General features: G+C 45.2%; 1 protein-coding gene across 7 annotated transcripts in view; it reads right to left on the bottom strand.

Moving 5' to 3' along the window:
* DAPK1 (death associated protein kinase 1) overlaps positions 1 to 26,757 on the bottom strand; it is a 203,747-nt gene that overhangs the window by 70,885 nt on the left and 106,105 nt on the right. For 6 of the 7 annotated variants that reach the window (XM_043453306.1, XM_043453301.1, XM_043453304.1 and 3 more), the window contains exon 3: positions 24,984 to 25,205. In XM_043453306.1, the coding sequence (XP_043309241.1) occupies positions 24,984 to 25,205 (222 nt within the window). Of the gene's footprint in view, positions 1 to 10,557; positions 10,833 to 24,983; positions 25,206 to 26,757 lie in introns of those variants that run through there. The other variant, XM_043453307.1, reaches the window with a different exon arrangement.

The following is a 26,757-nucleotide window of genomic DNA, read 5'->3' as shown; positions in this document are numbered from 1 at the left end:
CGTGAATATACTTGCCTTAAGGAAAATTAGAACATCTATGTATAACACCAAAGTTCCTCCTATCTCTCTCCCCTTCTCCCCAGTTCTGGTCTTCTCTGTCCCTCCCCTTCCCCAAAAGTACAGATCACGCCGATTCAATTTATAATGCAGCTTCATGACGGTGCAAAAGCCATAAACATTCAATAGAAATACTACATCGAATTTTGAAATTTAGTCTTTTCCCAGGGCTACTGATAAAAGGTACAATCTTTGCCCATGATGCTGGGCAGGGCAGCTGTGCCCAGCAGAAACGGCCAGTACTCCATAACGTAACATATTACCAGTGTTTACTGCATATTGTGTTTTATGTTCCAAATTCCATCATGTCTACAAAATGCCCATCTGTTTCTCCCACTTCTGGTGAGAAGAAGAAGAGGAAGGTAAAATAATTAGTTTTAGCTCAAGATAACTGCTCAACTGCAGGCTGGCGCAAGTGTTCTGAGCATGTTTAGGGGAGACCAGGCTAAGCTACAGTGCTCTGGAGGTTAGGTGTATTAAATGCATTTTCAACTTAGAGTGGGTTTATTAGGACTTAATTAAATCCATCATCATTCAAGGAGCACCTATGTACACAATTATGACAATGGTGTATAGCCTCCTGAAACTTCCTATATATGTCCTATAGACTACACAGCATTCTCTCATCTACACTTTAAGAACATTAATGGTATCAGGCAGCATGAGCTGTTCTACACTCTGTTAATCTCAGCTCAGATATGCCCATCCGTACAGGGCTCCAGGGTCCTCCTGTCCACTGCTGCCTGGCGCTCACTGGAGTATTTAAATCAGAGTGTACTCAGCCCCTCCCCAACTGAGGGGCTTTCTGTTGTTTCCAATTTTTCACTATCACAAACGACAAGGCAACAATATTTTTGTGTCCTTTGTCTCTTCTGAAAATGTGAGGGCTTTTCTAGGCCATAGGACATATAGCCTGATTTGGAATTTCTGGGTCAGAGGTTATTTTGTAGACATGATGCGATTTGAAACATAAAACACAATATACAATAAGAGGGTCTGTTGGTTCCCCTCCTGTGGCTGACTGGGAGCTGCCCAGCATCACGGGAGATCACTAGACCCAGGAAAAGATTAAAATTCAGACTCTGAAGTATGGTTTCTACTGAATGCTTATTGTTCCCACACCATCATAAAGTTGAAAAATCATGAAGTTGAATTGGGACCATCTTTACTTTTGGGGAGGGAGGGAGGAGGGGAGGGAGGAGGCCAGGATTTGGGAGAAGAAGAGGTAGAAGGAACCTCAGTTTTGAATATGGATGTTTTATATTCTTCCAGCTGCAGTGGATGAATGTGCTATGGATCTCAGCCTCACTTGCTGGTGTCATGACTTTGGGCCAATTTGATGGATGAAATGAATCCCGTTATTATCCCACGTCTCCCTGCTTAGTAGTGAGACTGGTACTCTCACGTATTGAAAGACTAGTCATCTTTCATATGTTATCGGCCTTTCATATTTGAGTGGAGGTACACTGTCTGTCCACACCCTTTGCCCATTTTTCTATTGGACCATCTTTGGCTTTAATTTTAAATGATTGACAGGCGTTCCTTACATCTTTTTGACACGAGATCTGGATCTCTTAAGATTCCAAATATCTTCTTCCAGTCTGTCATCTACCTTCTAACTTTGTTTAAAGTGATGTTTTCTTAAACAGAAGTTCTCAATTTGGATGCAGTCCAACTTTTCACTCTTTGTAGAAATCGGGATTTTCTAAACCAAATGTGAGGCCGTGAAACGGCAGGTGGAGTTTTTAGCAGCTGTGTAATTCAGGGCATGGAACTTCATCTTCCTGCGCCTACAGATACTAACTGGCCGCCTGTGAGCCCAGACAGGCAGAGGGAAGGGCAGAGGTTTTTCCTGCCCTGCTGTTCTTTCTTGCACCCCTGAAGCTCTCTGCACTGGAAGCTACGGGAGGGCAGCATTACATAGTATTGATTCCCAGTTCCCTGAACTAGAACTCCAAGAGCCAATTATGTGCATCTCTTTCCAACTCCATCCTTAGGGCCATCATGTCAGAACTAGAAATTGACCACAGTGAGATCCATACCAAAGAAATAGACAAACATTACATGTCAAGGTTTTTCTTGCCTGGAGAGCCAGTTTTTATGCGTTTACCAGCACACCACTGACTGGTCCTAGGCACACAGCGTCCTAGGCAGCGTCCTAGGCACACAGCCCTCGGCCTGCACGGCCTTCAGCTGAGAGCTACTGCTCCTGCATGTGGACAACTCTAGATCGAAAATTCTCCCTATGCAGACATGAATTCTAGCTCCGCTCACACAGTCCTGATTCTGTCTTCCAGAACAGAGGTCGACCATTTCTGTAAGAGGCTTTGTGTGCGACACAGTCTCTGCTGCGGCTATTCAACTGTTACATTTTCTTCTTGCTTTTTTCTTCAACCATTTAAAAGTGTTGAACCATTTTGTTTTCCTCAAGGGCTACCCATAAACAGGTGGCAGGCTTTGGTTCACTGGTTGGAGTCTGACAACTTCTACTCGTGAACAACACAAGATGAAAAACACAAGTTACACCATGACAGATACAACCATCGTTCCCGTATCCAAAGATACTTCTTACATGGCTCTGGGTCTTTTCTTCTCAAGCCTAGGATTCTTTCAGGGATGTTCTTGAAGTCAACCCCCAACACAGGTGCCATGATTGAGGGATGTTTCTAGAATCTGCTTCACTGGGCATTGATAGTATAGGCTGGGTTAATGGCAGGAAAAGGAACAGAATTCTGGACTGAGGTTAGTCAGGTGCTCTAGCCAACTTGGGAGTGTCACAGGCTCTAGAAGAAGCAGAGCACGGGGGAGCCGTTTATACATTGGCTGTGTGGTCCAGGGCAAAGCATTTAACCTTTCTGGGCTCCGGGTAGGATAAAGACGGCTGCCAAGGCTTTGGTACTACCCACTGAGAGCTATGACCTTGGTCTCCTCGCCGTGAACCTGAGCAGGCTCTGTGTCTGCTTAACCAATAGAAGATAAAAGAACTGATGCTGTGTCCATCTTAAGACACTGGCAGCTTCTCCATCTTGTTTGGGATTCTTGCTCCAGGAACCCAGTTCCATGTTGTGGGGGAGGCTGGGTGGCTTTGTGGAGAGGCAGGCACACACGGAGTGAAACCAACACCCCCGCTAAACTCGTGGCTGACAGCTGCCTATCACGTGAGGAATCTGTCCTAGAAGGGGGTGCTCCAGCCCCAAGCAGTCACCACAAGAAATAGAGAAAGCATGCATGGCTGATCCCTGCCCACGTCACAGACATGTGATCAAAACAAATGGCTGTTTCCATTTTAGGTCATTAAGCTTTGGGGTCATTTGTTATGCAGCAAAAGACACCCAGAATGGGGTCCAGAACACTACCTCCTTGGGCTTTTGTGAGGATTAAATGACATGATGTATATAATGTGCTTAGCTCAATGCCTGGCACATAAAAAAGTCCTCAGTAATTTGCAATTACTTTTTAGAAAAAAATATAGCTACTTGAGTTCCCTTCCAGGAATAGGGGAAATGTTTCACTTCCTTATCTTAGGGGGTCTGCTCTTAACACTCAGCTTTCTAGAGAGGCTGATGTTTCTTGTGACTTCCTCATTAAATGAGATTAAATGAAAAGCATTTGGCAGAGTATGGCATAAAGTAGTTGCTCAGGAAACATCAAAAAATCCTGCTTGGATGCTCAGAAATGTTCCCACAAGCTCTAGCTCATCTCACCTCTCCAGCCTACCACGTAACCACTCCACCTGAGTAGATCTACCTGACCCTCAAACTCCTCAAGAATTAACAATTTCATTTCAGTTTCTCTGCATTCTGGTGGACATGGCACCTCCAGTGATTCGAGAACGACTGGCTGATGTAAAACCTGAAATGGTACTGAATAAATGGTGAGCTGATCTATGTGCTTTTAGGGACCTACGCTTTGTGCAAGAGGTACCACACTTGTTAGCTCTGCCAGCTATGGCAAGAAGAGGAAGATTCTAGTCTTGTACAAAAGACACATTTGGAGATAAGCTGGGGTCCCACAAAGGTCCCTTCTTCAAAAATCTAGCCTTCTATTGTCAGCAAGGACTAATTTGTGATGCTGGATTAAAGTATGGCTTCCGTGAAAATGTGAAGATTTTAAAGCAATCACTTTCCTTCATGAATGAAAGAGCAGACTCATGACTTTTCTTTCAGTATCCAAGACGGAAACAGGATGCTGGATTGGTAAACAGAAAATGCATCATGACTTATCAATATAGCAGGCACGACGCACGGGAGCAGGCTGCATCGCTCAGCTGATAAGAAGGTGGCAGTAGCTGTGGACAATACCTAATGAGTGATTGTGCTGCAGTCTGAGTGGTCCCCGGATGCGATTATCCAAGCCCTCACTTACATGACGACATGCTCAAGGTCAAAGCAGGGAGCCACAGTTTGCTGAGGCAGGCTTCCAAACAGGAGGCTGCAGTTTTCAGCTAGCTATGGTACTTAAGAAAAAAAAAAAAAAAATCCCTAATTTTCTTAATTGAAGAAGCTCTATGTGGAATATAATGAGGCATTTATAAAACAAGCCAACAAACCAAAACCAATTTTGTTTCTTCCTCTCTCAGGAATCAAAATCTACTTGTTCTCTGTCATTGACCAGATCAAAATCATTATAAGTCTTGAAAATATGCTATTGGCTCAGAGATGCGGTTTGTTAGACCAGGTCTCTGGAGAAGAAAACCTTGATGGCTGTCTTCTGGGGTGTCAAGGCCTGCTGCTCAGGCAGTGGGGTGACATGTCAAACTGTAGGATGTCTCACGTAGGTGGTCATCACAGCTGCAGTAGGTTAATGTAAGCCACAGCCATCCACCCCAATTCTGAGCACTTGCTCATTTTCTGATCCCCCACTTGCATCCCCGCCCCCCATACTGGATAGGGAGCAAGGGGACATGGGAAAGAGAAATGGATGGAGGAGGGAACATAAAAATATGCCAAATTAAAAAATATATATATCAGTTTAAAGCTGAAACCCACCAGAAACTAAAAACGAGGGAGTATATCAGTTTAGGGCAGAAAATAGGAAAAAGGTATAATACAGAACGAAAACCTCTGTAGAACAAAGACTCAATGTGCTTTCCAAAGAATTCCACTAGATGCAAGAATGCCCTTGGACAGAGGGAATGGTGTGCAAGAAAGGGCTGTGCTGGGAGCCCAGCATGACTTCGGGAGAACCTTGGGTTTCTGAGTTAGAGTAATGAGGAGCCCCAGATCTGGAGGCGCCCAGGCCTCTGTTCTAACAGGGGTGGAGGAGAAGAAGAAAGGGAGGGTAGAGTGGGAGTGTCAAAAGTACCCACTCCAGGTGAGATTATAAACAGACTCAGATGAGAAAAAGCAAACACTCGCATGCAAGGAAGGGCACCAGGGTCAGAAGAGACCCTCAGCCGCTTGTGCTGGGAATGCAGGTGGATTCAGAACCAGAGCACAGGGGACTTCCCTGGAGGTCCAGTGATTAAGACCCTGTGCCGCCAATGCAGAGGGCGCAGGTTCGGGGCCTGATCAGGGAACTAAAGTCCCACATGCCATGCGGCACGGCCAAAAGATTAAAAACAAATTTTTTTTTAATCAATAAATTTGTTAATTCTTTTCATCCCCTCATCAGTCAACAATCCGAGGACAGCACACTGTCCCGGTCCTACATTTCAAGCAAGAGGCGGAGTCTGGAGGATACTCAGGAAATGCTAGGCCAACAATGGGGGTGATACACATAGACTGCGCATGCCTGAGGAGCTTAGGGAGGCCAGGAGATGGGGGAAGACAGGACCCAGGTGGCCCAGGAATGCAGAAATCCTGGCTGAGGTGGTTCAGGCAAGAAACTCCCTAGAAAGGCCACATGTGGCCTCCTGGGCATAGTGTTCAGGGTTCAGTGGCGGAGCCTGCCAACTGGGTTACCACAGGTAAGAGACAGGTATGCAGAGGTACCAGGGCCCCAGACTCCAGGTGTCTGGGGATGGGGCCCAGAGGTGCCTGCCTGGGCCTAAAGGGTGGTCACCTCCAGCAACGAACAGCCTCATCTGTTTACACCAGGGCTTTCCACACCAGTGTAAGGTGGCAAGGAAGAGTTAGCACTGTTGGGGCTGGGGGCTGGTAGACAAGGTGCTGAAAGACGGACTGACCCCTCTCTCCAGGACGTCCACGCGGATTTCTTCAACTAAAAAATGTATTCATGTAAAGAGACACGAGAAACTCATCAGCAGGACTAAGCGCAGCATCCGACAAGCCTCTTTCTACTTTCATGGGTCCAGCCTAGGCTTTGGAGACCCACAGAAATAATCAGGTCAATCAAAAGTGGGGCAAATGGAGAAGCCGGGCAGCCGGAGACCTCCCCAGCCTGGCCCATTGTAACCGGTGTGAGAACAAAAGGCCAGTGGGAAGAAAACCGCGCTGGGACAGCCAGAGATGGAGGCTCACTCCAAAACCAATCTGTCTCGTCTAGCTGCAAAGAAGGCAGGGCTATCATCTGGGGAAGCCCAGGGATCCACCCCTCCCACCCCTTGACCAGGGTTATTGTCTCTGACAATCCAGCCCAAAGGGCTCAGATGAAAGCTGCTCGTAGTTGTTTATGCCCTGGAAATCCCAGGATGGAAAACCACTGTCACACAGCGGGCACAGGCCAATCTGAAGCACAGAGTGGGCCAGGCTGCCCCCAATGTGGAAAGATGTGATTTAAATGGGCGTAGAGCAGAGTGGTCCTTCCCCTGAATGTGAGCATGGATTTCAGGAAGAGGAAGAAGAACTGGAGGAGGAGGAGGTGGAAAAGGTGAGGGAGTTGATAGTCACCCAGCAGGATGGAGGCTCTCAGGTCACGCTCTACCTTGGCTTCCCTGCTTAGAGCTCCAAAGAACCTGGCCACCCCTGGCAGAAGACCAGGAGTCACGGGCACAGGAGGGGCGGAAGCTGAGTGCCTCCTACTGGCCACCTCGGTCAGTACAAGGAGAGAAGGCAGGAGAAGGGAAGCCGGAAACCGGCTCTCCTTGGAAGAGGGGGTCGAGAGTGGACAGTCATCCTCACCGGAGGCGACAAAGAAAGATGGAGAAGGGATGTGGACCTCTTTTCTAACAGTATGGTCAGCCTGGGGCAGGCTCTATGCAGAATGCTATAATGGGCAAAGGTGACTTTTGACTCTCTGAAAAGCTTTCTTTTTTCATTCGCATAAATATTTATTGAGAACCTGCCTTGTGAAGGGCATTATTATACCAGATGCCAATGACAATCAGCAGCTTTAATTTTAGCCAACTACCTCTGATTGTCATTGGCCTCGAGCCTCACAATGTCAGGCACATCGTAGGTTCTCAGTTCCCCCTCCCACAGAATCCCACCAACCATCCCTCTTTACCTACTCTTTGCTTATCCCTCAACTTAAACACACAGTCCTATTCAGGCCCAGGATAGAAACTAGCTAAGGTGACAGATTGCTCTTTTCTCAGGAGACAGGGCAGCCTTCACAGGTCACAAATGATGCAGAACTTTTGGTTTTGTTAATTCTTCTTATCCCCACTGTCCTAACTAGAAAAGCCCCTCATTGCTGTTCATCAGGATGTCCCCACTAGTCTCCTTGACTGAATTCAACTTCAGCAACTTTTACTAGGTACTGACTGTGCGCTTGTTTTCATCTCCTCTACTAGGGGCTTGAGATGAAAAAAATAAGTAAGTAATACCCTGGCACAGCTCCCAGAAAGCTCACAATCCATTACAGGGAGACCATACAAACATTTAAGATATAGTACAACATGTGCTATAATCAACACACTTCTCAAAGGTGATAAAGACACACAGAAGAAAGCAATTAAATCTAGCCAGGGCAAGTAGGAAAGCCAAACAGAGAGAGTGATGTGTGAGTAGGCTTTGAGAGATGGGTTGGAATTCTCCAGGTGGACGAGGTATGGTGTGGCAGATAACAGCGTAAACTCAGGCGAGGGGTGCCTAGGAACCTGGCAAAATCTGATCAAGGCAAGAGATCCTCTGTGAATCAGGCAACAGGGGCAGAGGCAAAGGGGTGCAGGGGAAGTAGTTGGCTATGAGGAGGGAGCTGGACACGGGTTCAAAATCCTATACCATTCTATAGATCATGGGCTTTATTCTGTGGCCATGAGGCAGCCATCAGAGATGTCTTCTAAAGCTTTCTTGAGATATGACCCATATACCATACAACTGACTCTTTCAAAGCCTACAATTTAGTGGTTTTTAGTATATTCACAGAGTGTGAAACTATTACATAATCTAATTTCAGAACATTCTCATGGTTCCAAAAGGCACCTTGTGTCCATTGGTAGCCACGCCTAGTTCCCTGACACTGGGAGGCAACTGCTAATCTGCTTTCTGTCTCGATGGATTTGCCTATTCTGGACATTTCATATTCATCAGATCACAGGACATGTGGTCTTCTGAGACTGGTTGCTTCACTTAGTATAATGTTTCAAAGGTTCATTCACAGAAGCAAGTATTAGTACCTCTGTATTTTTTTAATTGCCAAATTAATTCATTGTATAGATATACCACATTTTTTGTTTGTTCATTCATCAGATGATGGATATTTGGGTTGTTTCAATCTTTTTGGCTACTGTGAATAATGCTGCTATATATTTCATGAGTAAGTTACGTGGACATATATTTCCATTTTTCTTGGATATAATCTGAGGAATGAAAATGGTAACCCTGTGTCGAACATTTTGAGGAATGAAAGAAAGAGAAAGAAAGAAAGTGAAGTGGTTCAGTTGTGTCTGACTTTTTGCTACCCCATGGACTGTAGCCTGACAGGCTCCTCCATCCATGGGATTTTCCAGGTAAGAATACTGGAGTGGGTTGCCATTTCCTTCTCCATTTGAGGAATGGCTGAACTGTTTTCCAAAGTAGTGGAACCATCTTAAATTCTTACGAACAATGTAACCATGCTACATAACATTGTAATTACAACGTCAGGTTTTGGAAAATGTTCCAGTTTCTCCAAAACCTCCACCAACATTTGATATTGTCTTTGTTTTATTATGGTCATCCTGTGTATGTGTGTGTTAGTCATTCAGTCATGTCTGATTCTTTGCGACCCCATGGACTGCAGCCCTCCAGGCTCCTCTGTCTGTAGGATTCTCCCAGCAAGAATACTGATGTGAGTTGCCAGTTCCTTCTCCAGGGGATCTTTCTGACCTAGGGATCGAATCCAGGTCTCCCACACTGCAGGCAGATTCTTTACTGTCTGAGCCACCAGGCAAGCTCCATGGTTATCCTACTGGATATGAAATGGTCTCACTGCGGTTTTGATTTGTAGAGATACCTAATGATGAATGATGCTGAGCATCTTTTCATATGCTTATTAATCAAAGATTTTTAAGTAAGAGATGTAGCTGTTTTATAATAAATTTGGGGGTGAGTTGGATGGGAGAGAAACTAGAGGATATTCTAATAACTCAGGGGAGAGTTAATGAGGCCCTGGGTCAGGGGAAAGTATGAGCATGGTATAGAGAGAGGGACTCAGAGCTCTTTCAGAACCAGAATCCACAGGACTTAATGAAAGACTGACTGAGTAGCACAGTGGGGACTGAGGGGAGAAGGAAGTAGCAAGGGTGGTGCTAAGCTCTCCCGGCTGGGCAACCTGGAAGATGGTGGTACCATGAACTGAGCTAGAGAAGGAGATGGAAGAAGTAGACTGGGGAAGGCGAGATTACGAGTTCAGAGAGGACATGTTAGGTTTGAGGTACCTGGAAAGATCCATCCGGATGGAGATGTTGGATAGGCACCTGGAGAAGCAATCGTGGAGCTGCAAAGAGGCTGAGAGATAAAGCTGTAGGGACATCAATATATTGGTATGTGATGGTTGAATAGCATGCATTGTTTATATATTATGGAATTTTGTGAATCAGGAAGCTTCGGCAGGAGTCCTTTCAGTGGCAAGTAGAGAAATGGAAAGTTGACTAAAGAGATCTGAAAAGGGAATGCAAGTCATGAAAAAAGAAGGCGACAGATAAAGAGCGCTTCCTATCTCCATGGAATCCTTCCCAGTGCATCTGTTAGATACCTGTGTGTCGAGGCGCATCAAGACCACTCCTGTGCCTTCAGAGAAAGATGCGGCACTCAAGGGGTAAAAGAGGTAGGGTGAACACAGTTCTCCTGCTAGGCGGGTTGCCCTGGCAACAGAGAACTACTGCCTGTCAAAGAGCCAGGACTTTGAGCCTTGCCTTCCATGTCTCCACCTCCTCACTCCAATAGAGTTTTTAACAAAGTAAAAAACAGGAAAAACAAAAGGGAGTTATGCTTCAAAAAAAGTACTTCCTTTTTAAGAATCTGTGATGGGCACACAGCCTATGAGAAAGAAGGGCGTGAGATCAAGTGGATCCTAACCATCCAGGGACAAACTGGTATATTTTGCAGGCCTGAATAAATTTCACGGGGGCGGGGGAGGTGGTGGTGCCAGGCAGTTTGAACTGTAACTACTTAGTGTCAAAAGATTAGAGAACCAAGAAAAAAAAAAATCCTTCTAAACCCAGAGCAAGATTACCTCTCCAGACCTGTGTTATATTCTTCTCCATCCACGTTTGGGTACAAGGAGGCTGCTCACTGAGACGGAATGAGAAGGTTCCCCTGTCAATTGGCTTCTGGTTTGGTTTGGCAACAGGCAGCACCAGGAGAGAGGGAGAGGGAGGCAACTCCACTCCCCCTGCCAGAGTGCCAAGGGAGGGCCGTCCCTCTGCTGAGGGCTCAGCTCAGGTCACGTGGGCTTTCTCTCCAGGAGGTTATCCTTTCCAGGTTCCCCAAACCACTCCCTCTCCTGCTCCCCTCCTCACTCCCCGACCTCAGGGTGGTGAGAGCGCCATTCTATCACTAGTTCAAGGGTGCTTCCTTATCACTGGCTTTCCTTAACCCTTGGACACATTACTAACAGTCGCTATTAAAAGCTCTTCAAATTTCCCTGTTTGTGCGTGCCATCTGCTTCCTGGTAGGATCCAGACTGACTCAGATCCTAACGTTAAAGGTGTTATTCCTTACCCTCTAAGAGCCTTAGTCAAGAGTATGTTTCCTGAAGCCCAAGCAAGCTGATCAGCATCTCACAGAGAAATATACGGTCAACTGGCTCTTGAGCCACACGTGCCTCTTCCATCACATAGCATTCTTCTGGCCCTATCTGCACACATTTATTAGGTCAAGAATAGTCTTAGGGGCTGCAGAAGCCAAAGCAGGACATGGTCCTGTGCTCAAAGAAACATTGAGGGGGGCAAATGTGCACACGAGAGCCCTCAAACAGTGTCCTGAACTCCATCATTCCCATGGGAACACGAGAGCGTTTTCTGCTCTCTTCCAGCACCATGGAAATGCTTAGAGATGAGGGGCAGGAATAACATGATGCTGGAGAAACAGCACCAAAGAGAGAAACCGAAAGGTCCTCAAAGTCCAGATTGGCTTTCAAAAGCTGCTGAGTCACTGCTTTGAAATTGAGAGCAGCAGGGTGCGGCTCAGGAGCCACTAGAACGTGAGCAACGCTGCCCTCAGGGTCACGTCCAAGTTGACTGCAGCCCTAGAAAAGGAAGAGGGTGGGGGGCAGGCCTGGAACGTCCTCCCCGCTCCATAGTGGCCTTTCATTTCAGTCACCCTCTCCCAACCCCCAAAGATGACAGCTTAGAAAAGATGGGTGATAGGCTTTGTTGGCTAAGTCCTACAGGGGCTCAGCAGAACTTCAGGACTTAAATAAAACACTTCTCTCCCCAAGAAGCTATCTGAGAATTAGAATTCCCAAATGCTCAATGTAGACTGCCATGCATAGCTTTCCAGATCTGGAGGCTGGTGACACCACCACCCTGCTGGGCTTGTGTCCAAGGGCTGAATGAGAAAACATAAAGCAGGGCCCCCCCAGTGGCTGATTGACCCAATGAAGGCTCCAATGAGGTGTGCGTCCCTTTCTTCTCCAAGGAAGCCTCTCTCTCATCCTCTATCCTGTCTCTCAAGGAAGTCTGTAAAGATCCACGTCCACTGGATGTGCCTCAAAACAAGTGAACAGGGCTTCCTTGCTGGCTCAGTGGTAAAGAATCCGCCTGCCAATGTAGGTGACGTGGGTTCAATCCTGTCCCCAGCTTCCTGTCCCCAAAGCAGACCCCCAACCATTGCCTCAGAATTCTGGGTTCAGCGTGCCCGGACATGGAGGGCTGTATGACCGGCGTGGAGGAAAGTAGGCTGAAGGTTTGGGCTGAGCTTGGACTGCAAGCTGGCAGCCCTCAGCCCAGCAGGGACCTGGGCTCTAGGGGCAGACTTGCCTCTGAGCACTGCAGGGAGGCTGTGATTGTGTCTGGGATGGCCCCACCCCAGAAGAAACCAGAAGGAACAGAGCGAGGGGAAACCAGAACACCTGGGGGGGTGGGTGGGGGGGTGGTCAGTTAAAGCCACAGTTCCACAGAGTAACCTTCTGTTACGTCCTCTTCAGGTTGATGTGAGAAGAGGGGTTAACCAACACAGGAAGAATAATAAGATCTGTGACATGGCTGTGAGCTTCCAAGAGGAAGTATGAATGATTCCCAGGGATCTGCAGTACCCTAGATCATCATAAAGTAGAATCTACACGAATGTACAGAACAGACTTTTGGACTCAGTAGGAGAAGGTGAGGGTGGGATGATTCAAAAGAACAGCATGTATACTATCTATGGTGAAACAGATCACCAGCCCAGGTTGGATGCATGAGACAAGTGCTCGGGCCTGGTGCACTGGGAAGACCCAGAGGGAGCGGGTAGAGAGGGAGGTGGGAGGGGGGATCGGGATGGGGAATACATGTAAATCCATGGCTAATTCAAGTCAATGCATGACAAAAACCACTTCAATATTGTAAAGTAATTAGCCTCCAACTAATAAAAATAAATGAAAAAAAAAAAAAGTAGAATCTGTGGTCCCTTAGGAGGGATTAAGAATAGCCGATCCCTGGAGCTCTGGAAGCCTCTGAGGCTGGCAGACAGCAGTGTTATCCCAGTTTACCAAACTTTAACAAGTATACACCTTTCTTGGAGACAAGCAAAGACTTCAAATACGCACTACCTATAATTTAGGTATACAGCACAGAGTATATCGAGCCAGATACTAAAATTACGAATATATGATAAAAACTACACACCTATGAGTTCACAGATACTACATGTGGTCTGCTTTTATGACTTTCATTGCCCCACTTCTTTTTTTTTTTTTGTCCCACTTCTTTTAAGGCCATTTGGAAATCAACTAAGCCATTTAAGTGAGTAAAAATGCCCATATAATAAACACTAAGGAAACACTTTCAACTGAACTGGCAAGAAGTAAGAGCATGGGGGAAATCATATATAGAGGGTTTTATTTCTCAAGAGAATGCCTGAGTGGAAAATAACCTATTCTACACAATTTAATTCTGTTGTGAAAGGTTGTGACTGTTGCCAAATGCATTTCAGTTCTCTGTTCTTGCCTAATAGTAGATATCTGAGGAGCCAGATGCCAAAAGTGTAACCCAGAACAGTTCTTGAAATTACCTTTGTGAATAAAAACAAGAGTTCAAAAAGTCAAAAGAGCTGGCTGGAGCTCAGAGAAGAGAGAACAAATGTAGCTGCAGGAAAAAAAGAAAGAAAGAAAGAAAGGAAAGCATTTAAGAAATTTGAGTGTGCTTTTGCATCTTGGGAGAACCAGGAGAGCAGCAGAGAGTAGGGGTGGGGGGCTGGAAGGCCCCTGGCATCAGACACACCCCATTTACCAGCATCACTTACGTCCCTACAAATGCTTTCAACTTAGCATAACGTTGCCACTTAGGCGGCAGCTTGAAACCATCACTTTAATCACTGCATTTGCTTCTTGAAAGGCTCCTGCAACTCTGGATTTGCTGACAGGGCCGCATGAACCCAATCCACATGCAACCACTGTGCTGATACACATGGAAAAATCATATTTATATTCTTATTGGTGTGTATTTCAGTCTGGCTACAAGAGAGTGAGCCAGCTTAACAATGATCCCGCATAAAGTGATCTAATATTGCACAAATGTTTGAATACAACCCAGCAGTTGTTTGCAATGAACAAACTGAACTCCAGAAATTATTAACTTATACAAAGTGGAGGAAAAAAAAAGAGCTAAGACAACAGGGTTGTTGTTCCATAGGTATAGAGTTTCTATTTTGCGAGATGAAAAAGTTCTACAGATTTGTTGCACAGGTGAATACATAACACTACTGAAGTGTATACTTAAAAGTGGTTAAGATGGTCAATTTTATGTTATGTGTTTTCTACTGAATTGAGAAACTAATAAAATTTACTTTATTAAATGCAAAAAAAGAGTGCATTAATTTCATGTCCCATACTTGGCTAAAAGCATTGCATACTGAACTAATTAAACGGAATTTCCTGTGAAAAAGAGAAAATCAGAGAGAAAGAGAGAGAAAAAGGTTACTCCAATATAAAGTGAAGTGAAAGTCACTCAGTCGTGTCCAACTCTCTGTGACCCCATGGATTATACAGTCCATGGAATTCTCCAGGCCAGAATACTGGAGTGTGTAGCCTTACCCTTCTCCAGGGGATCTTCCCAACCCAGGAATCAAACCCAGGTCTCCAGCATTGCAGGCAGATTCTTTAACAGAAAGGAATCGAACCCAGGTCTCCAGCATTGCAGGCAGATTCTTTAACAGAAAGGAATCGAACCCAGGTCTCCAGCATTGCAGGCAGAGACAAGGGAGCAAGGGAAGCCCAAGAATGCTGGAGAGAGTAGCCTATCCCTTCTCCAGCAGATCTTCCGGACCCAGGAATAGAACTGGGGTCTCCTGCATTGCAGACAGATTCTCTATCAACTGAGATATCAGGGAAGCCCCCCTTCAACAGCTTTAAATTCCAAACAGAACAAATAAAGGAGAAAATTTAAGGTTGGAGAGCCCAAACTGGCTTGATTTCGTTGGAACAGTCCACTGTGATAATATGACATGGCAATTCCAAGATTTTTACTTTAAAAATCTTGACAGGGTAACCTATCAGACAGGTCACCCAAAGCTCAGGTGTCCCTCCTGAAGCAGGCCGTGACGGGTGAGGTCCACTCCTGCTGTAGGTAGACCTAGAATCACCTACCCCACTCCAGTCCTCCTCTGCTCAGGCCTCCAGTCAGGAGGAAGATTCACACTTCCCATTGTGTTTTGGTTGCCCGACAGAACTACCACACTTAGGTATTTTATTTTGTTGTTAACTGGCTTACAGAATTTTAGATTAACATGTGAGTGGGCTCTGAGTCCAATTAGGAGCCTAGTTGTTTTCTATTCAACTAGTGCTTCTGTATTAGTTTTCTAGGGCTACTGTAACAGAGCGCCATACGGTGGGTGGCTTAAAAAACAGAAACGGATTGTCTCCCAATTCTGGAGGCCAGGTGTTGGAAAGCAAGGTGTGAGTTGAGGTCTTGGCTCCTTCTGAGGGTTCCGGAGGGGAATCTGTTCCAGGCCTCTCCCCTAGTAGTGTGTGGAGGCTACTGTTCCATCACTCCAATCCTCCATCTCCACATGGTCTTCCTCTTACAAGGATGACAGTCACAGGGGATAAGGAGCCTGCTCCACTCCAGGATGACCTCATCCTAACTAATGACACCTGCAAGGACCCCAGTCCCAAATACGGGGACATTTTGTGGTAAAAGGGATTAGGACTCCAACATATCATTTGGGGGCAGGGGACACAATTCAACCTACAACAGCTTCTCCAAAGATGAACCCTAGGGATTCCCAGATGGTGCAGGGGTGAAGAAACCACCTGCCAATGCAGGAGATGCAAGAGAGGTGGGTTCAATCCCTGGGTTGGGAAGATCCCTTGGAGGAGGAAATGGCACCCTGCTCCTTGCCTGGGAAATCCCATGGACAGAGAAGTCTGGTGGGAAAAGGTCAGACATGACTGAGTGACCAAGCACACACACAATAATATATAAAAATATGGATTTTTCAAAAGATGAGCCCTAAGACCAGCAGCATCGGCATCACCTGGGAATTTGTTTGCACTGTAAATTCCTGGACATTACTGTAGACGCACTGACTCAAATCTTGGAAGTGCAGACAAATAATGTATATTTTAACAAGACTTCAGGAGATTCTGAGGCATACTAGAGTTTGAGAACCACTGATAAACCATAGTGTACATTAAAAAAAAATCATTTTGTAATGCTAAGTGTGTAACTTGCCCTTCCAACAGAGTTGCTAGCCTTCTGGGGCGATCTCTGACTGTATTCATCACATATTGCTAATACTTATTCCTTACACAAAAGAGGTAAGAATCTGAAGTTCTATGAAGGCCACATGTGACCTTCTAGGAAGTTTTTATTCTGTCTGCTTGTAAGTATTATGAATTAACTGCCAAAATTAAAAGGCTAGATACCAGAGTTTCCTTGGAAAAAAACTGCAAGATCTGGCAACACTGGACCCAATAACCCACACAGCAACAATCCACTGCTGAGCGGCTGAGGGTTTCAATCAGCTACAGTCCTGACCATTCCCACACATCCCCAACACAGAGACTCTGTGCAGACCAATCTCACTCATTTACGTCACCTCTCTGGCCCCCAGGGGCATTTGGACTTGACTCATGTCTGGGCAGGGGCTTCCCAGGTGGCACTAGTGGTAAAGAACCTGCCTGCCAATGCAGGCGACATAGAGATGCCAGTTCAGTCCCTGGGTCGGGAAGATCCCCTGGAGGAGGGCATGGCAATCCACTCCAGTATTCCTGCCTGGAGAATCTCATAGACAGAGGAGCCTGGTGGGAGACAGGATCACAAAGAGTCGGACACAGCTGAAGCAACTGAGCGTGCACGCACACACGTCTGGGCAGAGGGAACCGAAATTATCCGCAGCCTGAAATACTTAGCTGTTTCTGAGCAGCAAGTGCAGAACAGAATTCTCGAAGCCAGTGTTTCTGATTAGCACTGACTTTGGCTTCACTTTCCACCAGGTCATGGAGCAAGTTATAAAATGACGCACTGAAGATCAAGGTTTTGCAGTGACTTGCCCACGTGACAATGCATGAGTGATCCATATTACGGCAAGAAGAGATTTTCATTAAGGAACAAAGGGATGGGGAGGATGTGAAAATGTGATTTTGAGACCTCAGGTTTGCCTCATTCATGTATGTGCTCTGCTGAGCTGCAATAGCATATCAGCTTCGTTTCCAGAGAAGCGTGTGGAGAAAAAGTCACTCTTCAAAAATACTTTCAGGGCTCACAGAAATTTTAAGTCAAATCCTGGAGTAGAATTTGAACAAATGTGCCTTTAACACCAAGTAGTTTCTGTACAAAGGACACAGAAGGTACCATTTTTTCATTTTGCCCAGATCCCTGGGCGCAGCTCATGAAATACGGAGGGGAGTGAGAGTTTGGGGTCTCTGTCTCAGTGGTAAGGACAAGTCCAGAGAGTGGTGGTGGGAACTCACACATCCACGTGGAGACAGGCTTCAGTAACAGAAGTTTCAACAAAGGAACGCGCTTCATCAGGAAGCCTGAAGGAAGCTCTACTTGCCATGGAATTCATCCCAAAGCAATATATGTTAAAAAAAAATACACTCAAAGATTACTGAACCAGAGGATACAGACAAGACAACACTATGAGTTGCAGGGCTACTTTCTGACAAATTCTTACTTTTTTTTCTCTCCTTAACTACCACTTGTCCCAGCACCCTTAAGAAAGGAAAGAGAAGATGGAATATGTCACTGATGACTAAACGTTCTTTAAAACTGTTAGAATTTACAACAAGCATGCTTTTCTCAAAGGCAAAGATGACTCAGAAAGACCTAATATTTTGAACAGTGTATTAAAAGTTAAACCATTTCTTTATGGCAAAATAAATACATATACAAAATGGGACAGACTTGTGATGTGAAAACAAGAGTGCATTTTCTCTCCTTAGTCCTTGGTATCACTGTATTAGTCAGGGTTCTCCAGAAACACAGAACCAATAGGATGCACATATGTAAAGGGGGATGAGATGTATTTTATGGAACTGGCTCATGCCATCACGGGCTGACAAGTGCTGAGACCTGCAAGGTGAGTTGACTGGACATAGCTGGTGACCCAGGAGAGCCAATGTGTTAGTTTCAGTGTGAAGGCAGGAAAAAGCAATGTACCTGCTAAAGGGCTGTCAGGTCAGAGGAACTCCCTTTTATTCAGAGTCAAGTCAGTCTTTCTGCTCCACACAAACCCTCAACTGATTAGACGAGGCCCACCCTCAATGGGGAGGGCAATCCACTTTACTCAGCCTACAATTCAAATGTTAACCTCATCCAGAAACACCCTCAAGACACAATCCAGAATAATGTTTAACCAAATCCTGGGACACACTGTGGCCCAGTCAGTTGACACATAAATGTAATCATCACGGCTCCCCACATGCCCGATGGGTGAAAAAGCAAAGACAGTCACCTCACAGGGATTTTCGAATCTGTGAGGAGCAAACACCCAGGGAAGACAAACATGTGTCTGACTCTGGAGAAGAGGCCATCTCCTGAGGCCCCTCCTTCCCCTTTCACCTAATAGCTGCTCTTTGTAAGCTCACTCAACTTTTATTCAAGATCAGTTCAGTTCAGTCACTCAGTCATGTTCAACTCTGCGACCCCATGGACTGCAGCACGCCAGGCTTCCCTGTCCATCACCAACTCCTGGAGTTTTCTCAAACTCATGTCCATTGAGTTGGTGATGCCATCCAACCATCTCATTCCCTGTCATCCCCTTTTCCTCCTGCCTTCCATCTTTCCCAGCATCAGGGTCTTTTCAAAGGAGTCAGGTCTTTGCATCAGGTGGCCAAAGAATAGGAGTTTCAGCTTTAGCATCAGTCTTTCAGATAAATATTCAGGACTGATTTCCTTCAGGAGGGACTTGTTGGATCTCCTTGCTGTTCAAGGGACTCTTAAGAGTCTTCTCCAACACCACAGTTCAAAAGCATCAGTTCTTAGGTGCTCAGCTTTCTTTATTGTCCAACTCTCACATCTACACATGATTACTGGAAAAACCATAGCTTTGACTAGACGGACCTTTGTTGGCAAAGTAATGTCTCTACTTTTTAATATGCTGTCTAGGTAGGTCATAACTTTTCTTCCAAGGAGCAAGTGTCTTTTAATTTCATGGTTGCAATCACCATCTGCAGTGATTTTGGAGCCCCCCAAAATGAAGTCTGCCACTGTTTCCACTGTTTCCCCATCTATTTCCCATGAAGTGAGAACCAGATGCCATGATCTTAGTTTTCTGAATGTTGAAATTTAAGCCAACTTTTTCACTCTCCTCTTTCACTTTCATCAAGAGGCTCTTTAGTTCTTCTTCACTTTCTGCCATAAGAGTGGTGTCATCTGCATATCTGAGGTTATTGATACTTCTCCCAGCAATCTTGATTCCAGCTTGTGCTTCCTCCAGCCCAGCATTTCTCATGATGTACTCTGCATATAAGTTAAATAAGCAGGGTGACAATATACAGCCTTGACATACTCCTTTTCCTATTTGGAACCAGTCTGTTGTTCCATGTCCAGTTCTAACTGTTACTTCCTGACCTGCATACAGATTTCTCAGGAGGCAGGTCAGGTGGACTGGTATTCCCATCTCTTTCAGAATTTTCCACAGTTTATTGTGATCCACACAGTCAAAGGCTTTGGCATAGTCAATAAAGCAGAAATAGATGTTTTTCTGGAACTCCCTTGCTTTTTCGATGATCCAGCAGATATTGGCAATTTGATCTCTGATTCCTCTGCCTTTTCTAATACCAGCTTGAACATCTGGAAGTTCATGGTTCACAGATTGTTGAAGCCTGGCTTGGAGAATTTTGAGCATTTACTTTACTAGTGTGTGAGATGAGTGCAATTGTGTGGTAGTTTGAGCATTCTTTGGCATTGCCTTTCTTTGGGATTGGAATGAAAACTGACCTTTTCCAGTCCTGTGGCCACTGCTGCTTCTTCCATATTTGCTGACATATTGAGTGCAGCACTTTCACAGCATCGTCTTGTAGGATTTGAAATAGCTCAACTGGAATTCCATCACCTCCACTAGCTTTGTCTGTAGTGATGCTTCCTAAGGCCCACTTGACTTCACATTCCAGGATGTCTGGCTCTAGGTGAGTGATCATACCATAATGATTATTTGGGTTGTGAAGATCTCTTCTGTATAGTTCTTCTGAATATTCTTGACACCTCTTCTTAATCTCTTCTGCTTCAGTTAGGTCCATACCACTTCTGTCCTTTATTATGCCCATCTTTGCATGAAATGTTCCCTTGGTATCTCTAATTTTCCTGAAGAGATCTCTAATCTTTCCCATTCTATTTTTTCCCCTCTATTTCTTTGTACTGATCACTGAGGAAGTCTTTCTTATCTCTCCTTGCTAGAACTCTGCATTCAAATGGGTATATCTTTCCTTTACTCCTTTGCTTTTCACTTCTCTTCTTTTCACAGCTATTTGTAAGGCCTCCTCAGAGAGCCATTTTGCTTTTTTGCATTTCTTTTATTTGGAGATGGTCTTGATCCCTGTCCATAGTCCATCAGGCACTCTGTCTATCAGATCTAGTCCCTTAAATCTATTTCTCACTTCCACTGTAAAATTGTAAGGGATTTGATTTAGGTCATACTGAATGGTCTAGTGGTTTTCCCTACTTTCTTCAATTTAAGTCTGAATTTGGCAATAAGGAGTTTGTGATCTGAGCCACGGTCAGCTCCTGGTCTTGTTTTTGCTGACTGCATAGAGTTTCTCCACCTTTGGCTGCAAAGAATGTATCAATTCGATTTTGGTATTGACCATCTGGTGGTGTCCATGTGTAGAGTCTTCTTTTGTGTTGTTGAAAAAGTGCTTGCTCTCACCAGTGCGTTCTCTTGGCAAAACTCTATTAGTCTTTGCTCTGCTTCATTCTGTACTCTAAGGTCAAACTTGCCTGTTACTCCAGGTGTTTCTTGACTTCCTACTTTTGCATTCCAGTCCCCTATAATGAAAATGACATCTTTTTTGGGTGTTAATTCTAGAAGGTCTTGTAGGTCTTCATAGAACCGTTCAATTTCAGCTTCTTCAGTGTTACTGGTTGGGGCATAGACTTGGATTACTGTGATATTGAGTGGTTTGCCTTGGAAATGAACAGAGATCACTCTGTCGTTTTTGAGATTGCATCCAAGAACTGCATTTCATACTCTTTTGTTGACTATGATGGCTACTTCGTTTCTTCTAAGGGATTCTTGCCCACAGTAGTAGTTATAATGGTAATCTGAGTTAAATTCACTCATGTCAGTCCATTTTAGTTTGCTGACTCCTAAAATGTTGACGTTCACTCTTGCCATCTCCTGTTTGACCACTTCCAATTTGCCTTGATTCATGGACATAACATTCCAGGCTCCTATGCAATATTCAAGATCACCGCGCAATAAACTACGTAGAGCTATGTGCCACTATGCACTTGACTGAACAGCTACAATTATAAACAGATATTGAGAATAAAAAGGACTGATGGAACAACTAGAACTCCAACCCATTGCTGGAAAGGCTGTAAACTGGTGCAGCCACTTTAGAAAAAGTTTGGCAATTTCTTACAGTTAAATGTACCCATCACATGACCCAGAAATCCCACACCATTGTATTTACCCCAAATAAATGAAAACTTACATCCACACACACACATCTGTATGTGAATATTTACAGTAGCCTTATGCATGATCACCAAATACTAGAAACAACCCAAATGTCCTTTAATGGGTGAACAGATTAAAAAACAGCATACAATGGAATACTATTCAGGGTTAAAAATGAAAAACTGACTCATACCTGAATCTCAAAAGTATTATGTTGATTGAAAGAAGTTGGTCTCAAAAGATTGAATATAGGTCTACCTAAATAATTTTTGAAAACACAAAACGATAGTGATAGACAATGGCTCAGCGGCCACTGGAGGGTATGGAGTGGAAGGTGGGTGTGACTCTAAGGGGTGAGTACAAGGGCGTTTTGGGGGCAAAAGGACTATTCTGAATCCTGCTTTGGGAGGTGGTTATACAAATCTACACATGTGTTACCTTTCATAGAATTATACAACTCTCCTCCAACACCAAATTTACTGTATAATAATTTTAAAACAAGTAGCTAAAGAAATTGCATATCATCCACTTTAAACAGAGGATAAATGCATCTAATGGAAAATGTCTATGAACTGGGAGTCAGGCAACAGAAGTTGAACTCAGAATATACACACACAGGCAGCAGTAACACCTCGCCATCATTTGTACATTCTGATATACAAAGGGAGCAGATGACATTCTTGAGTTACTAGGCGTGCAGGCATGCCCAGTCACTCAGTCATGTTTGACTCTTTGCCACCCCATGGACTATAGCCTGCTAGGTTCCTCTGTCCATGGGATTTCCCAGGCAAGAGTACTGGAATGGGTTGCCATTTCCTTTCCCAAGGGATCTTCTCCATCCAAGGATTAAACCCATGTCTTCTGTGGCTCTTGCATTGGCCAGCAGAGTCTTTACCACTGAGCCACCTGGGCAGGCTGACTTACCAGGCATGACCTGGTAATTCTCTGAAATGGCAAAACATTGTGACCTATATAATTTCTTTCCCAGGAAGTTTGCATTCATGGTCTCTGACAACAGCCTTAAAAGAGAAAATTTAGGTTTAGAGATATATGGGCTGCTCAGCTGGTAAAGAATCTGCCTGCAATGCAGAGGACCCTGGTTCAATTCCTGGGTCGGGAAGTTCTCCTGGAGAAGGGATAGGCTACCCACTCCAGTGTTCTTGGGCTTATCTGGTGGCTCAGACGGTAAAGAATCCATCTTCAACGCAGGAGACCTGGGTTCGATCCCTGGGTTGGGAAGATTCCCTAGAGAAGGGCATGGTAACCCCACTCCAGTATTTTTGCCTGGAGAATCCCTATAGAAGGAGGAGCTGCAGTCCATGGGGTTGCAAAGAGTTGGACGCGACTGAGTGACTAAGCATAGTACAGCACATAGATGGGAAAGGATTTGCTCTGGATTTTGATTTCGGGTCTGTCTAGTTTTCAAATCACCATATAAAGTCACAGGAAAGATTACACTCTGATTACTCTCTTTTTTCTGCTGAACCCTGAGCAGCCCTCTAATCCTCTGTGCTCTTAGAGTCCTGCTCTTCCTTTAATGCTATGGTTCTCAATGGGGGAGGGGGGAAGAGTCTGTACCCAGGGGACATGTGTTAACATCTGGAGGCATTTTTAGTTGTGACAGCTAGGGGAGAGGATGCTCTCTGGTGGGTAGAAGCCAGAGCTGTTGCTAAACATCCTACAATGCACAGGACAGTTCCCTGAATGACTATGAAGCCCAATATGTCACTAGTGCAGAGGCTGAGAACTTCCCAGAAACATGTATTAAACACATCTATGGAGAAGACTCTTGAGACAGCAAGGAGGTCAAACCAGTCCATCCTAAAGGAAATCAACCCTGAATATTCATTGGAAGGACTGATGCTGAAGTTGAAGCTCCAATACTTTGGCCACATGATGCCAAGAGCTGACTCACTGGAAAAACCCTGATGCTGGGCAAGACTGAGGGCTGGAGAAGGACGAAATGGTTGGATGGCATCATCGACTCAATGGACATGAGTTTGAGTAAACTCCAGGAGGTGGTGAAAGACAGGGAGGCCTGGCGTGCTGCAGTCCATGGGGTTGCAAAGAATCAGACACGACTAAGCGACTGAACAATGACAACAGATGAGCCAGAAACTTTGCTAGCTATGTTTATATTCTCATCTCACATATCTCCTCAAAACCCTTCTGAGGTATTAACTGATCCCCATTCATAGTTAAGAAGGTTCCTGTTCAGATGCATAAAGGAACGAGCTCCGATCCCAGTGATGAGACAAGAAGCAATGGGCATCCCAGGCCCTTGTGACTGCAAAGCACAGGTCCCCACAGTGAGGTGCCGAGCCCTCTGTATACCTCCCTTCACTTCCATCTTCTCTGGTCTCAAAAATCACCTCTTAGCCCTGAGAGATCTGCAAATAAGGGGGAGCTGCTGAGCTGGCAAAAGGGTCCATCTGAATTTCAGAGGCTCCAGGAAACAGGTGGGGCCCTGTCATCACTAAGAACCACCCAGGATTGCTCCATCCATCCCTCCCTCGGGCCCCAGGGTGATAATGTGTGTCCTCCACCCAAACCATCCAGACACACTCCCAGCTGCATGTTCTTGGATGACTTCCTCTCCTCTCCCACCAGCCCCTGTTGGCTGCTGGATTCATCACAGGGAGTGGGGCCCTCAGGCAGGGTGCCAGGGCCAGGGACACATCATGGAACAACGCACTACAGTCAGTTTCCCACAATAACATCCGATGGACAGGGTGTGCCTGAGAAAATCAGCAGAACGCTTTAAAAACAAGTCCTGCAATCACCCCTGAGTGATTCTGCTTCATCTCACCCTTTCATATAATGAGTGTCGACAGTTTCAACAGTTAAAAATGAGGTGTGTATAAGACAGAGGGAAAGAGAAGAGAGAAAGAAAGAGAAGAGACAGATTTCCCTGGCTGTCCAGTGGTGAAGACTCCATGCTTCCACTGCACGGAGGCATGGGTTCCTGGTTGGGGAACTAAGATCCTGCATACTGTGTGGCACAGCCAAAAAAATAAATTAAAAGTATTTAAAAAAAGAGAGAGAAGAGAAAAAGAGAAGTAGGAAAATAGAGGGAAGGCAGAGGAACAGTGTGAGAGGAGAAGAGCATATGCCTACAGCTTAGCATGAAACTTAGAACACAGACGATCTCATGACAAACCAGGAAGAACTCTAGACTGGAGACCCACTGGCAAACCAAGTGCGACCACATGGGGGGAAGCTAGTGCAGACCGGCTCCAGACAACTGCAGCTGGGCCTCAGGGCAGACCGCACACCCCAGTTCTCAAGCTCAGCAAAGCCGAGTCGTCCCCAAGGAGGCCCCAGGCTGGTGGCTGCGCTGTCCGGCCTCTGGGAGCCAGCAGTGTCCCTCCCCGGCCCCAGCACTGCACTCACAGTTCCAGGATCAGGATGACGTCCGTCTTGTTCTCGTAAACCTCGTGCAGGGTGATGACGTTGGGGTGCTGGATCTCCTTCAGGATGCTGACCTCCCGCTCGATGTCCTCGCGGCTCACGCCCCGCCGGCTGGATTTGGTCCTCCTTTTCTTGATGAATTTGGCGGCATACTGTAGACCGGTGCTTTTCTCACGGCATTTCTTCACGACTGCAAACTGCCCACTGCAGAGAGAAGGGAAAAGAGGTCCCGGGTAACTTACACGTTCCTTGTGTGCTGAGCTTAGACCCTCAGTTGTGTCCCACTCTTTGCAGCCCCATGGACAGTAGCCCGCCAGTCTCCTCTGTCCATCAGATTCTACAGGCAAGAATACTGGAGCCCTCCTCCAGGGGATATATGTTCTTTATTGTTCACTAAAACCCTACATCCCCAAGAATGTACTCCCACGGGGTGGGGTGGGGTGGGAACAATAGGATTATAAATAAGGACATCCAAATTGAGGGAAATTAATAAATTCAATAGAGAAAGTTTTCTTCTATTTTGGCTCCATTAATTTAAGCCTCTTTCCTTACGAACAATGCTGCAAAGAATATAAATTTATTTTCTTGAATTACATTTTATTAAATGGGTAATAACACCTCCATTTCTCCGTTCTCCTCCTTCTCCCCCATTTCAGATTCAGGGGCCACAGGAAGGAGCTCCCACCCATTGGGCCTCACTTCCATGTTCTTGTCCTGTGTTCTAGGAAAGCAAGGGGTCAGGACCAAGGGGTCAGGGGCAGAAAATATACAGGGTCCTGCCTTCAATGATGTATTTCTAGCACGTACTAAGTCGCTTCAGTCATGTCCGACTCTGTGCGACCCTATGGACTGCAGCCCACCAGGCTCCTCTGTCTATGGGATTCTCCAGGCAAGAATACTGGAGTGGGTTGCCATTTCCTTCTCCAGGAGATCTTCCTGACCCAGGGATTGACCCCAGCCTGCATTGCAGGCTGCTTCTTTACAGTCTGAGCCTCTAGGGAAGCACAAATACTTATTCATTAAAACACATCAACAACAACAAAAATACAAGTATACTTCATTTTATTGGGCTTCACTTTATGGGCTTCACAGATATTTTTTACAATTTGAAGGTCTGTAGCAATCTAATATTGAGCAAACCTATTTGCTTCATTTTTTCCAATAGCATTTGCTCACATGTCTTTGCAGTATTTCAAACTTTTTCATGATTATTACATTTGTTACAGTAGCTTGTGATCAGTGATCTTTGATGTTACTCCTGAAAAAAGATTACAACTTGCTGAAGGCTCAGATGATGTTTAGCAATTTTTTGCAATAAAATACTTTCTAATTAAGGTATCTATATTGCTTTTTTTTTTTTTAGCTCTAATGCTACTGCACATCTAAGAGACTACACTATAGTGTGCAACTTTTTTATGTAGTCATTTTTGACTCACTTTATTGCAATCTTTGCTTTATTGACATGGTCTGGAACTGAACTTGCAGTGTCTGAGTCTCCCTGTGTACATTTTGTTCATACTCCAGGGACTGATAAGTCATATGCACTAGACATTTGTTGGCTGCTTCTTTAGTATCACCTCTCTCCTATTCCCTTCCCCAAATATCTACCACCAGGGTTTTTTGGTTCTGGGAAGCCAAGTCCACCCCCAACCATAGATATGGTTCATGTAACCTAGACTAATCCAATTTGTGCACTATATTCTTTTTTTGGAGAATGTGAAGACAAAGGTTTTTGTTAAGACACTTTGACACCCCT

The sequence above is a fragment of the Cervus canadensis genome, chromosome 30, assembly GCF_019320065.1.
Source record: "Cervus canadensis isolate Bull #8, Minnesota chromosome 30, ASM1932006v1, whole genome shotgun sequence".
Taxonomy (NCBI): domain Eukaryota; kingdom Metazoa; phylum Chordata; class Mammalia; order Artiodactyla; family Cervidae; genus Cervus; species Cervus canadensis.
The sequence above is the reverse complement of the archived record's forward strand: the minus strand, read 5'-3'. Positions and strand labels throughout refer to the sequence as shown.